Genomic DNA, 13,558 nt, shown 5'->3' with positions numbered 1-13,558 from the left:
ATAGTACTATCGCTGATCATAGATCACTATGAGGGGGACAACTAAAAGAGTTTTTTCTCTTAACAACAATCATCAACATAGAAATCATCTATTTCAAGTATGGTGGAGGGGTCTGCCTTCTGCCTAGCAAGTAATTATTTCTACAGCTGACATCAATGGAAGTCCTCTAATTCAATCTTGATGTTGTCTACCTGAAGACAGTATCAGATCCTACATGTTGAGGACACAGTCTTACAAGACTCCTTCCTCACAAGACACCTCCCTTCTCCCCAGATACCAGTTGCAAGTCTAGGCCTACAGAACTTCTAACTTACCACCGACCTCAATTTGGGGTTCCGAAGACTCTTTGGATTTGCGTAATTAGCTAGAGCAGCTCACAGAACTCAGAAACACAGTTAGTGGTTTTTATAAAGGATATTATGAAGGATATAGATAAAGAGATGCATAGAGCGAGGTGTCAGGGAAGGGACACAGAGCTTCCCTGCTCTCCTGGGGCATGTATGCCACCTAGGAACTTTCACGTGTCATTTTCTAGAAGACTCCCCCACCCCCAACCTGTCCTTTTGGGCCCTTAATGTGGAGGTTTCATTGAACAGACATGACTGAACCATGTACAGCTAAATTCAAATGTGATCAGATAAAAAAGGTATGATCTAAACTCTGCAAAGCTCTGTCTATTTCAGATTGTTCTTGGCCTCTCTCTGCAGCATTCCTTCCGTCAGGGTATTGGACGGAATCCTCTCTGGAATGATAGTCTTACAACCCACAGTCAGATTAAAGTCTTGCCTTGGGCAGGTGAAAGGAAGGCAGGAGAAGGTCAGAAGAGCTCTTCTGTTTGTTGTTACAATGGCTATGAGTTATAAGCCAGGAATTGTGGATGAAAATCATCATTTATGTGTTATCACAAGGAAAACAAATATGATAATAATGGAAAAGTTTGAAATATCATGAGAATTGCCAAAATGTAATGCAGAGACATGAAGAGAGCACAGGACGTTAGAAAAATAAAACGATAGACACAGAGTTACTCAAAGCTTTCAATTTGTACAAAAACTCAAGTTTGTAAAAATACTCAAAACTCAGAGTTACTTGACACAGAGTTACTCAAAACCTTCAATTTGTAAAAAAAAGTAGTCTTTATGAAGCTCAAAGTGAAGTGCAATGAAATGAGGTATGCTTGTATACCCAAAACATGTTTCTACAAAAACTTGTACATGTGCTCAATAGTAGCATTTTTCACAATAAGTGGAAACAATTTGATGTACAACTGATGAATGGTAAACAAATGTGATATATTTATAAAATGGAATACTACTCAGGCATAAAATGAAATGAAATATTGATACATGCTACAATAGGAATAAACCTTGAAACTACTATGCTAAATGACTGACACAAAGGCCACATGTTGTATGATTTCATTGTATGAAATGTCTAGAATAGGCATATCCATAGAGAGAAAAAGTAGGTTGCCAGGAGCTGAGTGGAGGGATTACTGGCGAGTGACTTCTGAGGAACGGGATTTCTCTTTGGGTGATAAGATGATGACAATTGTTGCAAAGCTTTGTGTATATATATCACTGGATCGTACACTTTAAAAGGTTGACTATTGTGTTACGTGAATTATATTTTAATTATTTTTAAATAAATGGAGTAGTCAAGAATGTCAGATACTATGAACATGTCAGATAAACTTGGAAAGGTGTTGTTTGACTTGGCAGTTTGATTATTGTTCATATCATTCATCGTTTTTATAGTTGATTAGTGAACTTGGCAATTGATCAATCACTGGTGAGAATGAAATCAGTGGAATGATAGGAAATTCAATGGAAAGATTGAAGATAGCATAGTGAGGGAGGAGAGAAGTAGACAAAATGAATATAGACTTTTTTCTTGAAAGCAAGAGAAATGACTGTTGCTGAATAGAAATATAAAATTAAGATTTTGTGAAAGTGAGATATTGTTTTATTAAAAATGATAAGAACCGTTAGCATGTTGTGAAAAAGAACCAAGAGAGAGAAAATGGATGTAATTGTAGAAAAGAGAAAATAATTGTTGAAACAAGATCCTCGATGAGTTAAAGAAATGAAATAAAAAGTAAAGATAGATAAGGCTTAAACAGAATAAATGATACATCCTTTGTGAATGTTTGGAAGGAATTGGTAAATTGTAGATGTTGATAAATTTGTAGAATTTAGCTGAAGAATTTGATTTTATTTCTGTAGGACTTTTTCTCTGAAATAGGAGAAAAGAATGAAGGCAGTAAGATTGAATGGAAAGCCTGAGATAAGTGATAAAGGGTTGGAATAGATGCTGGGAGAAATACAAAAGTAAACTGTCAGCAATATGTAAAAGATGATAACTCCCATTGTTGGGTATGCACATACTTCACCTCGATGATATTTGTCTTCACAGGAGAACACTTAAATAGTACTCAAAGTAGTTAAATAATCCTGTTCTCAGCTGGAAAGTAATACAGATAGGATTAGAAATTATATGTAAGTATGATGAGAAGTCACATAAAAGATTCTTTAGGTTGAGGATATAAAGAGTCAGGCTGCCAGGCATTCAGAGTCTTTAGGTTGAGGATATAAAGTACAGGCTGCCAGTATCAGTGGATATTTGTCATCACAGTGAATGCTGCAACAGTCTGATTTAGCTTATATCAGTGTCTTTTATATTTTGATCTAGCATCTCACTTCCACACTCAATAAAAAAGTAGGGAGGTGGAAATAATCTTTTAGATTTAAAGGATGCTTTAAGAGTTAAGAGTAAATGAGTTTTAGACTTACATAGAATCTGCCTATCCTTGTCTTTTAGTTACGACAGCCTCCAGTTAAGCGTTTGAGACTTCGTGGTGATTGGTCAGATACTGGACCTAGAGCAAGACCTGAGAGTGAACGAGAACGAGATGGTAACTATACTCTGGTCAACTTTTTTGGTACATGTTATTTAAAAATTAATATTTTAGCTTGGTTCCAGTTTTTTCACTGTGGTAAGTGATGCTGTAATTAGCATCCTTGTACACGTTTCTTGGTATACTTGTGCAAATATATCTTAGGATAAATTCTTAGAAGTGGAAATGGCTGAGTCACTGGACAAGTGCATTTTAATTTTTATCAAATTACTCCCCCCAAAAGATGCACTAATTTACAAATTCACTGGCAATGGGGCATTCGTATACTTTCAGTAGGAATAAATTACTAATTTATATCCTACCAAAAAATTAGTAATTTATTCTTACCAAAAGTATAAGAATGTCTCATTGTCCCAGAAAACATTGGGTATTATCAAACTTCTTAATTTTTTTCTATTAGATAGAGAAATGAAAACTCTTAATTTCTAACATGGGAGTTTCATAATAGCACATAAAACTTTTTTTTTCTTTCTGTCAAGTGCTTGTGACACGTAAGAAACTACCTTGGGAGCTTTAAGGCAGCATGCTTTAAAATAGAACTAGTATGGCTGTATTTTATTAAATGAGTCTATAGCCAAATTCTTTTTCTTCTATGACTTCTGAAACCTCTTTTATCATCAAAAGCATCTTCCCCAATATACAAGTATTCTTGGTATTATTAGGGTATATATTTAAATATAAAGTTATATATGGGCAATAAAGTATAAAATGAATTCTGATTTCAGAGAAAATATAAGAACAAATGATTTTCACTTTAAGTTATATGATTGTAGAATAGAGTTGTCATAATTTTAATTTGACATCGTACTTTTAATTTGACAACTCCCTTAAAAAATGTCTTTTATTTGAAGAAAAAAAGGAGGAAGTCCCAACATACTCTCCGGTTCCAGTTGATTGCAGATATCTGGAATTTGTTTATAGTAAATGATGATGAAAATGAGTTCAGTTTAAGGAGGATCCCTGCAAAAACATAAGGCTATTTTGTGTCTGTACTTGATGATGCTTTAGTGAGAGAGAAAACCTTTCTTTTAATTTATTCAACTTAGAATTCATGAGCCCTTCCTGAATGAAGGGCTAAAGGAAAAGATTCTGAACTAGATGGGGCTAAAGGAGAAGATTCAGGAAAACTCTGAACTGAAGGAAAACTTGAGATAGGAGTGGGAGGGTGTGGAGTTACCTAAGTATAGGCAGAGATGAGATTTTTGCCCTGTTCTCAAGGAACTTCACCATACAATAAGATGGAGAGTCACTCATATAGACAATTACTATAAAATGTGATGATGGCGATAATAGATTTATATGATTTATTTAGGCCATTTGATTTTTTTTTAAATTACTTTCATTTTAAAGCTCATTAAATCTAGGTTTTCTAGGTGAAAGATCCTGATTTATTACTAAACTCACTGATAAGACCTACTGTTATAATAGGAGAGCAAAGTCCAAATGTGTCATTGATGCAGAGAATGTCTGATATGTTATCAAGATGGTTTGAAGAAGCAAGCGAAGTTGCACAAAGCAATAGAGGAAGAGGACGATCTCGACCCAGAGGTAATTTTTCATGTTAATTAAAGTCATTAGCCAGACACAGTGGCTCACCTATAATCCTAGCACTCCGGGAAGCCAGGGCGCGTAGATTGCCTAAGCTTACAGGTTCCAGACCAGCCTGAGCAAGAGTGAGACCCCCATCTCTAAAAATAGCCTTGTGACAGGCACCTGTAGCCCAGCTACTTGGGAGACTGAGGCAAGAGGATCACTTGAGCCCAAGAGTTTGAAGTTGCTGTGAGCTGTGATGCCACTGCAGTCTGCCAAGAGTGGCAAAATGAGACTCTGTCTCAAAAAAAATAATAAATAGTCATTAGAAAACTGTTAAAAACTATTTATTGAAATCATTTTTATTTATATTATCTAAATTATATCATGGTTTATATCTACAATAATCACAAGATTCTTGACTATATTGTGTGAAGCAGTAGAGAACAAAAGATAGTAGATACAATTTGCCCCCTGAGCACAGGGTGGGGAACCTGTTGCCTTAAGTCCACATGTGGCCCTCCAGATCCCCAAGTACAGTACCTGGATCAAACCCAAACTTCACAGAACAAATCCCTTTCTTAAAAGGATGTGTTCTGTAAACTTTGGAGTCAATCAAAAAGCCACAATCAAGGATCCAGAAAGCTACATGTTGGATCTTTTGCTTTCCTCAAAAGAAAAAATAGGCCAGGTGCATTGCTCACACCTATAATTCTAATACTCTGGGAGGCTGAGGTGGTTCATAGGTTTGAGACCAGCCTGAGCCAGAGCGAGACCTCATTTCTAAAAATAGCTGGGTGTTGAGGCAGGCGCCTGCAGTTCCAGCTAACTTCAGAGGCTGAGGCAAGAGAATTACTTGAACTCAAGAGTTTGAGGTTGCTGTCAACTATGATGCTATGGCACTCTACCAAGGGCAACAGTGTGAGACTCTCTCAAAAAAAGAAAAGAAAATGTAAATTTTCTTAAGTCCCAATTTTAAGACATTTTAAAATGTACTCTGAATGGAAATAAATAATATTTTATAGATTAAAAAGTTTTATGTAATTGGCATGATTGGTTATTTTAATAAGAATATGTTGTAGAAAAGTTTTAATTGCTATTGATTAGCTTATTTGGTCAAATAGACCAAAACAACCAGTGGGTATTATTGTTATCCTGAAGTTACATACTTGTGTGTGCATGCAAGTGAGTATGTTTCCTGAACATATCTCTTTAACTAGTGGTGGAAAATGTTTAAAATTTGAATTTATATTAACATATATATTTTGAAGGTGGAACGAGTCAGTCAGATGTTTCAACTCTTCCTACTGTCCCATCGAGTCCTAATTTGGAAGTGGGTGAAACTGCAATGGAAGTAGATGCTCCAGCTGAACAATTTCTGCAACCTTCTACATCCTCTACAGTGTCAGCTCAGGCTCATTCGACATCATCCACAGAAAGCCCTCATTCTACTTCTCCAGACAGTGAACAAAGGCAGTCTGTTGAACACCATACACGTCATCAGTCTGGTGAGGATGTTATTCTTTAAGTAGGCTGTGGTTCATCTGATGATTTCCAATAATGAAAACTTCTTTATAGGTTATTTTGAGAGACACTAAATCACATCAACTTCTTGCGGGAATAAATAATTAGAATGACATAATATGTGAACATGTAATTTCAACACGAAATTCAAGTTTGCCTAACTTGCATGAATTTTAACAAATAGCAGGAATCAATTTACGTAAAACAATTCTTTTAAAAATGCAAGTGTCAACAAATAGTGTTTTGACATAGTTTAATGCACCTGACTTAAAGATTATTTTATAGATCATTGTAGCTCAAAATTTTTTTAGGCTTATTTGATTTCATGTCTATTAAAGTGGTAGTGAAAATTATAGCTCATTATTATCAGTTCCATTTTATTTCTATTCTTGATTATCTTTCCTCAAATCATGCAATACTTTTAATCCATTCTGTATGGTGGATTTGATATGGCCTCTTGTCAACAACATATACAATATACCAAAAGAATTATTTCTCCAATATTTACATGAAAAGGAATAATTTTACCAAACCTTTATTTTCTTGCTATATGCAATGTTACTGAAAAAAATCAACTCTTAAATCTGTTAAAATACTATTTTCCTCTCAATATTATAACTCCTCATGTTCAACCTTTTCTCCCAAGTGTGGAATGTACTAGTATTTATAATAGTAATTTTCAGCATGTCTGTGACTATGTCTATGGACTATGTCATTTTAAATTACATAATATAATTATAATAACCAATAAGATATATGTTCATATTTTTCTTTGGGTTCTTCTAACAAACTTGGTGTAGCACAAAAAATATTATCAACTAGAGATATAGTTGGCAGGCCTAAGCTAAAATCTATAAAAAAAATTCCTAACAACTTAGCTGCCAAGCTGTCATTTTATTCTTGCTTCTCTGGAAACTCATGCCAGAACACCATATATGGGATGTTTTAATTTAAGCACTCTTTTTATCAGTATATCCCATTTTTAGTAATTCATTTTCAGTTTCTATGGGAATAAATGCCAGAGTCAATTACATAACTGTTAACATTGTGTGCATTTTATCCATAATTATAAGCTAAAGCGGAGTTACAAAATCAGGCTTTTTCACTCTCTAGTTGACACAGCTATTCACTTGATAGGAAAATAAATTTTAGAGACTTTGGGAAGTAGGGGCAGAATTAGTTAAATGTTTTTTAAAGCAGGTAAAATTAGTAAAAGCAAGAATTTTTAAAGTGATAACATTTTTGGAAATAGTCTTTAAAACTTTGATCAATTATAAGTTTTCAGAATGCTCGGAACCTGTGGCTCAAGCGGCTAAGGTACCAGCCAGATACACCTGAGCTGGCGGGTTTGAATCCAGCCCAGGGCCGCCAAACAACAATGACGGCTGCAACCAAAAAATAGCCTGGCGTTGTGGCGGGCACCTGTAGTCCCAGCTACTTGGGATGCAGAGGCAGGAAAATCGCTTGAGCCCAGGAATTGGAGGTTGCTGTGAGCTGTGATGTCACAGCACTCTACCCATCTACCCAGGGCGACAGCTTGAGGCCCTGTCTTAGAAAAAAAAAAAAGTTTTCAGAAAAACTTAGCAAGAAGGTACTCTAGCTTATATGCAATTCCACTGAATCATAACTAATGCCAATTGTTTCTTAGCAGGTAGTGTTTAGAGCTTTATTTGTTTTATAGATTTTTAACATTTTAATACCACATTTCAAATTGCTAAATTTCTTTTAATATTTATGTTAAGTATTCAGTATTATAGTCATTTGCATCATTGAAATAGAAACAAATTTTTTGTGAAGGTTATGCAATCACTGAACACTACTTAGCTCTTTTGCCTAAAAGAAAGTAAGGAAATACTTTTAACTTAGAGATTATTGAGAGAATTTTGGTTGATAATTGGAATATTTCTGTGTTACCAAGACAATATCACTATTGCGGAAAGTGATTTGGTGTCAGATGTAACATTTAAAGGTTATATCTGTAATTAATTGTTCCAATAGTAGCCCTTTCATTATTCCATAGTCCAAGTGTATTTTCAGTTTGCTTTTGTTTTCTCCCTGATCTCTTTTGTACTTACCATAACCTATCTAACTCCAGATGGGTTTTGTGAGTATTGTCTTGTGTAGAGATAGAGAAAATGAAAAAAATACACTGCTGTCTATAACTGCCTTGCTGTAAATACGTTTTGTTTGTTTGTTTGTTTTTTTATTTTGTAAATACCTTTTAAGGTTAAAAATGTTTATGCCTTTCCTTCATGTTTCTCACATTTCCTCTGTCAGTTTTACTGATATGAAGGGGAGAGGGACAATGAAAATGTGAAAACTTATAACCAGGCAAAACTCTGATTGAACCTGATCCTCTGCCTTCTCTTAGTCTGCAACTGAATCACTAAAAGGTAGTGAAGAGGCTGGGCACAGTGGCTCACACCTGTAATCCTATCACTGTGGGAGGACGAGGCCGTGGATTGTCTGAGCTCAAGAGTTGAAGACCAACAAGACCCCGTGTTATATTGGATGCCTGTAGTCCTAGCTACTTGGGAGGCAGAGGCAAGAGAATTGCTTGAGCCCAAGAGTTTGAGATTGCAGCAACAAAGTGAGACTCTTATCTCCAAAAAAAAAAGTGAAGAAAGTTATTCCCACAGATTGCAAAGGGTGCTCAAAATTGTTTTCAGAGCAGTCTCTTTGAACCCTGTTGCTCTCCAAGTATATAAAATGTCTATTTTGCATCTTCAGGTTTTTTACACTTTTAAAATTCCACTTCACCCTATCCTACCCTCAGCTGCTCACCTCTCATTCATGGTGAAAAGAAAAGGACTTATTTTGCTGCTATTAAATTTCCCCACTTTCTAACATCTTCACTCAAATTGTCTCTTACAGGAGCAGAAACACATTTTAGAAGAAATGTATCTGCTCCTATCAAAAGCTAGCCGGTTCAGTTCTATCTCTTTCAGCTTCTCAGGGATTTGCTCCTTCTACTGCATCCTCATCGCCTTTTCTGCTGAATTGTTCCTTTCAACCACAAACATGCTCTTCCTATTTCCTTTCTTTAAAAATTCTCTTTTCATTATCCCTCATTCCCTTCCAGCTACTGCTTTATTTCTGTTTCTCTTATCATCAGAATCCTGGAAAGAGTTGCTTACATATACTACATCCATTTTCTTACCATCCTCCATGTATTTATTAACCCTAATCCGCCTTTTAACTCCTTTCCCCCTGAAACCTTTTACTACAGTCACCAGTGACCTTCACCAAATTTAGAAGATAATTCTGTTAATATATTACTAGATTTTTTGACCCACTTGCATTTAACATAGTCTATCACTCTTTTCTTGAACACTGTATTTTCTTGGTATCTATGGTACAACATTTGCCTACTCATTAATTCTGGTTGGTTTTCAATAACAGTTATTAATGTTTCTTATTCTTTCTACTTCTGTATTTATAGTTGAACTGCTTAGTCCTGGCTCTCTTCTCTCTGTACGTTCTATCCCTGGGTGGTAGTGTTAGTTCCCCATAGCTTTTAATGTCTCTTCTAAATTGATGACTCCAAATATGTATCAACTATCTAATCTTATACTCTGAGTTCCAGACCCCTATGTTCAATTGCTATTTTGACTTTTTTTTGTTATTGTGTACATTTTAAATTTATGTGTTCAAACTAAAGTTAGCCTCCTACCTTTCCTGTCCCCATTCGGTTCCATCTCTTGGTCTGTTTATGCCTTAGTAAATTATAATATCACCCACCCATCTGCTTATTCTAATAACCCGAGTTATTCTTGACCTCTTTCCCTCAAGTCCCATGCCTAATTCAGCAAGTTCTGTTGGTCCTTTGTCTGTCTAAACTATATCGTGCTTTTCATCTCACCATCATTTCTTGTCTCCTAATCTTCCTGTATCTACTCTTCTTTCCTTCTAATTTATTCTCCATGCAGCGGCCAGAATATGAGTATTTTAAAATGTTAAATCAGATTATATAACTTTGTTGCTTAAAACCCTTTGGAGGCTTCTAATTGCATTTATAACTACAAAAGAAAAGAAAAACAAACTTTTTACTATGGACTGTAAGAACCTTCATGGCCTGGCCTTTCTAGCCTCAGCTCAGTCCCTTATGATCATCACACTCTGGTATACTGGTTTCCTTTCAGTTCCTTTAATTTGCCATATGTTCTTCAGCCACTTTCTTTCTTTTGAGTCTAAAACTTGTTTCTTTCTTTCTTTCTTTTTTTTTTCTTTGCAGTTTTTGGCCCGGGTCAGGTTTGAACCTGCCATCTCTGGTGTATGGGGCTGACGCCCTACTCCTTTGAGCCACAGGTACCACCCTATAAGACTTGTTTCTTAGTAGTCACTGTAAGGGAAGCTCTTGCCCTGGTTTATCACATGGCTAGCTTTTTTTTCCATGTGTCTCAGTTCAAATACCATCCAGTTAATGGTATCTTAACTACCCTGGATAAGGTCCTCTTCCTGAAATTGTATTCTCTTTTATATTACCCTGTTTATTTCCTGAAAAGCACTTATGTGAATTTATAATTGTTTTCACTTTTGATTGGTTCATGACATTTATTTTATGAGTAAGCTTTTTTTTTCCCCTAACAATGCTCAGTCTCCAAAGATATAATTAAAAAGTTATGAGACATATTATCTTTAAACTGGTATAAGCTAAGTATGGTGTGTTTGCCTTTGCTTTTGCCCATTTCATTAACTCTAGAAGTTTCCAGTAGGGCCTCCAAGTTTGGTAATACCTATGAGAAGTATTGTGATTAGGTATCTAGTCATTTATCATTTTGGATCCATTGTTTGCCCTTGGCTGTCTGGACTACTTCAGACTGGGTAGTAAATTTTTTTACCTTCTACCAAAAACACTTTTTAAAAATCAAAGTGGTGGGCGACGCCTGTGGCTCAAAGGAGTAGGGTGCTGGAGGTGGGGGTTCAAACCCAGTCCCGGCTAAAACTGCAAAAAAAAAAAAAAAAAAGTGATTATATATATAAATGGGTGAATCGGGACAAACAAAAATATGCGTAGAAAAAAATAAAGTGAAGTTGTAAATGAAATGCATAAACAAAAGGCATGACTCGAAGAATAACATATCTAGAGGGGACCGCAAAGTTGTCTCTGGGTTTTATAGATAAATTAGGAAGATAAATATACTCAAGTGGAATATGAAATCAGTTGGTAGATTTTTCTTTATATTATTGAATTTTACTTTAATTCATATGTCAGACCATTTGAAACTGTATTTTATATACATAGACCAAAATTTAGACATTTTGATTCTTAGGCATGTTCTTTCCTTGAACATGTAACAAAAGACTGTGCTTTTAAATATGTGGTTTTAAAGTTATTTATAACCAAGAAAGATAGGGCTGTGACCTGAAACTATACAAATTAAAATGAAATTTTTGTTTTTATAATTTATATATAAAAGTATTTCAGAGTAACTATCAAATAATTTTTTCTAGTAATTTCTGTTCAACATATCTTTTAGTTATTTCTTAAGCTAAGCATTATTTATAAATTTTTCCCATGTTAAGAAGCTTCTTACATTGAGCAAATGTTAAATAAGGAAGTTTTTCCAGTATGTTGTAATTAACATTTTTTTCCTTGATTCTACTTCAACTTATTTAAAAAATATGATTAGAAAAGGTGGTAACTTTGGATTGGGTCGGGTATCACTATCTACAAAATTTAATTTTAGGGGCTTACATTGAGAAGTGAATTACTTAAAAGATCCCTGTGTTTCCAATTAAATAGATGACTCAGATTATGAGAATTTAGGGTTTTCTTTTTTGTAGAGACAGAGTCTCATTTTGTCACCCTCGGTAGAGTGCCGTGGCGTCACACAGCTCACAGCAACCTCCCACTCCTGGGCTTAGGCAATTCTCTTGCCTCAGCCTCCCAAGTAGCTGAGACTACAGGTGCCTGCCACAACACCTGGCTATTTTTTGTTGCAATTTGACCCCACCACCCTTGGTATATGGGGCCGGTGCCCTATCCACTGAGCCACAGGTGCACCCAAGGGTTTTCTTTTAAGATAGTGTACAGTATGGTCTCTGTGTGGGTTCCTACTTATTTATAAATAACTACTCAAGTTACAAATTTATTTTGGCCTATGCAGCATCATTATAGCTAAATTGAGCTCGAGAGAAAGATTGCTGGGGAGTAAGAACTCTATCATACAGCTTATCAAAGCAAACTTTTCAAAGCCTGAACTATAGATTGCAGTTTCTTTAAATGGAATTAGAATCTAGTCAGACTAGGTATAGGCCATTGGTAGGTTAGAAACAAGTGGAGAAACTAAAGAGGAAATCAGAGAAAGTTGGAAGTGAGCAAAGGAGTGACCAGTCCCAGGAGAAAGAATGTACAAGGATCACCAGACAAGAAACAAGTTAGAACAGAAAGACAGATTTATAACAGGCAGATAAAGTATCATCAAATTAGATATAAAATGATTTAGAGCCCAGGACAGAAGACCGTATGGATTGCAGAGGCAGGAATCATGCCAGCGGAACTAAGCCATTAGGGAGAATAACCTGGAGTCTTTCAGAAGAAAATAAGAATAAGTTTATTAGTTTCAGGAGTCAGAGGTACAGTTTTCCTGTAGCAGTTTTTGATAACTTGTTGAATTTGTATTGTTTTTAAAATTTAACCTGAGGTATTAATTCTGTCCATTTTTCAGTTGGCTTATGTTAAACAAAAGCTAATTCTCCAAGCATTCATCCACATTTATAAATTGTGTATGACTGTGTATACCTTCTTAAGAGGATGTAATGTATGTACATCCTAACTGCTTCAGTATTTCAAGCTGGTAGCAGAACTTCTTTAATCTGGTATGTCTGGTTGAAATTTTAAATGCAATACTTGTCTTTTAACTATGTGATAACCTTTCTTCCTAGAGCCTCATTTTTTTTTAACCATATAAATAGCCTTAGAGGTAGATAAGCAAAGTCTTCTTTAAAAAGCCCTGGAAATACTGAATAAATGTCTCATAAGATTATCATAACTAAATAATAGGCTTCCCAGTTGTAGAGCATTACTGCATGCCCCTAAAGTGGTTCTAGGGTAGAGACTTAGTAATTACAAAACATTGGGCAACTGAAGAGAGAGTTTGCAACTCCAGTGAAAATCAGTGATTTTCTGTTTTTTAAGCAACATGTGACATTTATGTACTCTCTTTGTGGTAGATTTCTTTTGAAGTGTAAAATGACAGACCTTGTGCCTACATGATAATACTTCTATATTGTTAAGAGCATTATTGTAATGCCAACTAGAAATAAGATATCTGTATGTTCCTAAAAAGATCTGTATGTTCCTAAAAAGAAGGCACTGTGCCATTGACCATCAGCATTGGTTTGTCAGTGAATATCCATCACATGGTACTGAAGAATTTTCTAGGAATAATTAACAATGAGATATTATGACCATACTTGAGTTTTTGATTAACTCTTAACCACCAGTTGGCTAGTTGAATAAAATTCTTTATAGATAAAAGCTTGGTAACAAGAAGTTTGTGTCTGGCTTTGATTTCTGAAAGGGTAAACCAAATTTCGCACCCTTTAAATCTGTATATGAGAGACTGAAAGTTATTTGATAAA

At 35.2% G+C, this 13,558-nt stretch overlaps 1 protein-coding gene across 8 annotated transcripts in view; it reads left to right on the top strand.

The window, feature by feature from the left end:
• Positions 1–13,558, top strand: part of DCAF6 (DDB1 and CUL4 associated factor 6) — a 132,916-nt gene that overhangs the window by 49,284 nt on the left and 70,074 nt on the right. For all 8 annotated transcript variants that reach the window (XM_053605973.1, XM_053605980.1, XM_053605978.1 and 5 more), the window contains 3 exons: positions 2,821–2,914; positions 4,346–4,465; positions 5,719–5,955. In XM_053605973.1, the coding sequence (XP_053461948.1) occupies positions 2,821–2,914; positions 4,346–4,465; positions 5,719–5,955 (451 nt within the window). The remainder of the gene's footprint in view (positions 1–2,820; positions 2,915–4,345; positions 4,466–5,718; positions 5,956–13,558) is intronic.

The sequence above is a fragment of the Nycticebus coucang genome, chromosome 10, assembly GCF_027406575.1.
Source record: "Nycticebus coucang isolate mNycCou1 chromosome 10, mNycCou1.pri, whole genome shotgun sequence".
Lineage (NCBI taxonomy): Eukaryota > Metazoa > Chordata > Mammalia > Primates > Lorisidae > Nycticebus > Nycticebus coucang.
Note: the sequence above shows the minus strand (reverse complement) of the source record. Positions and strands in the feature narration are given on the sequence as shown.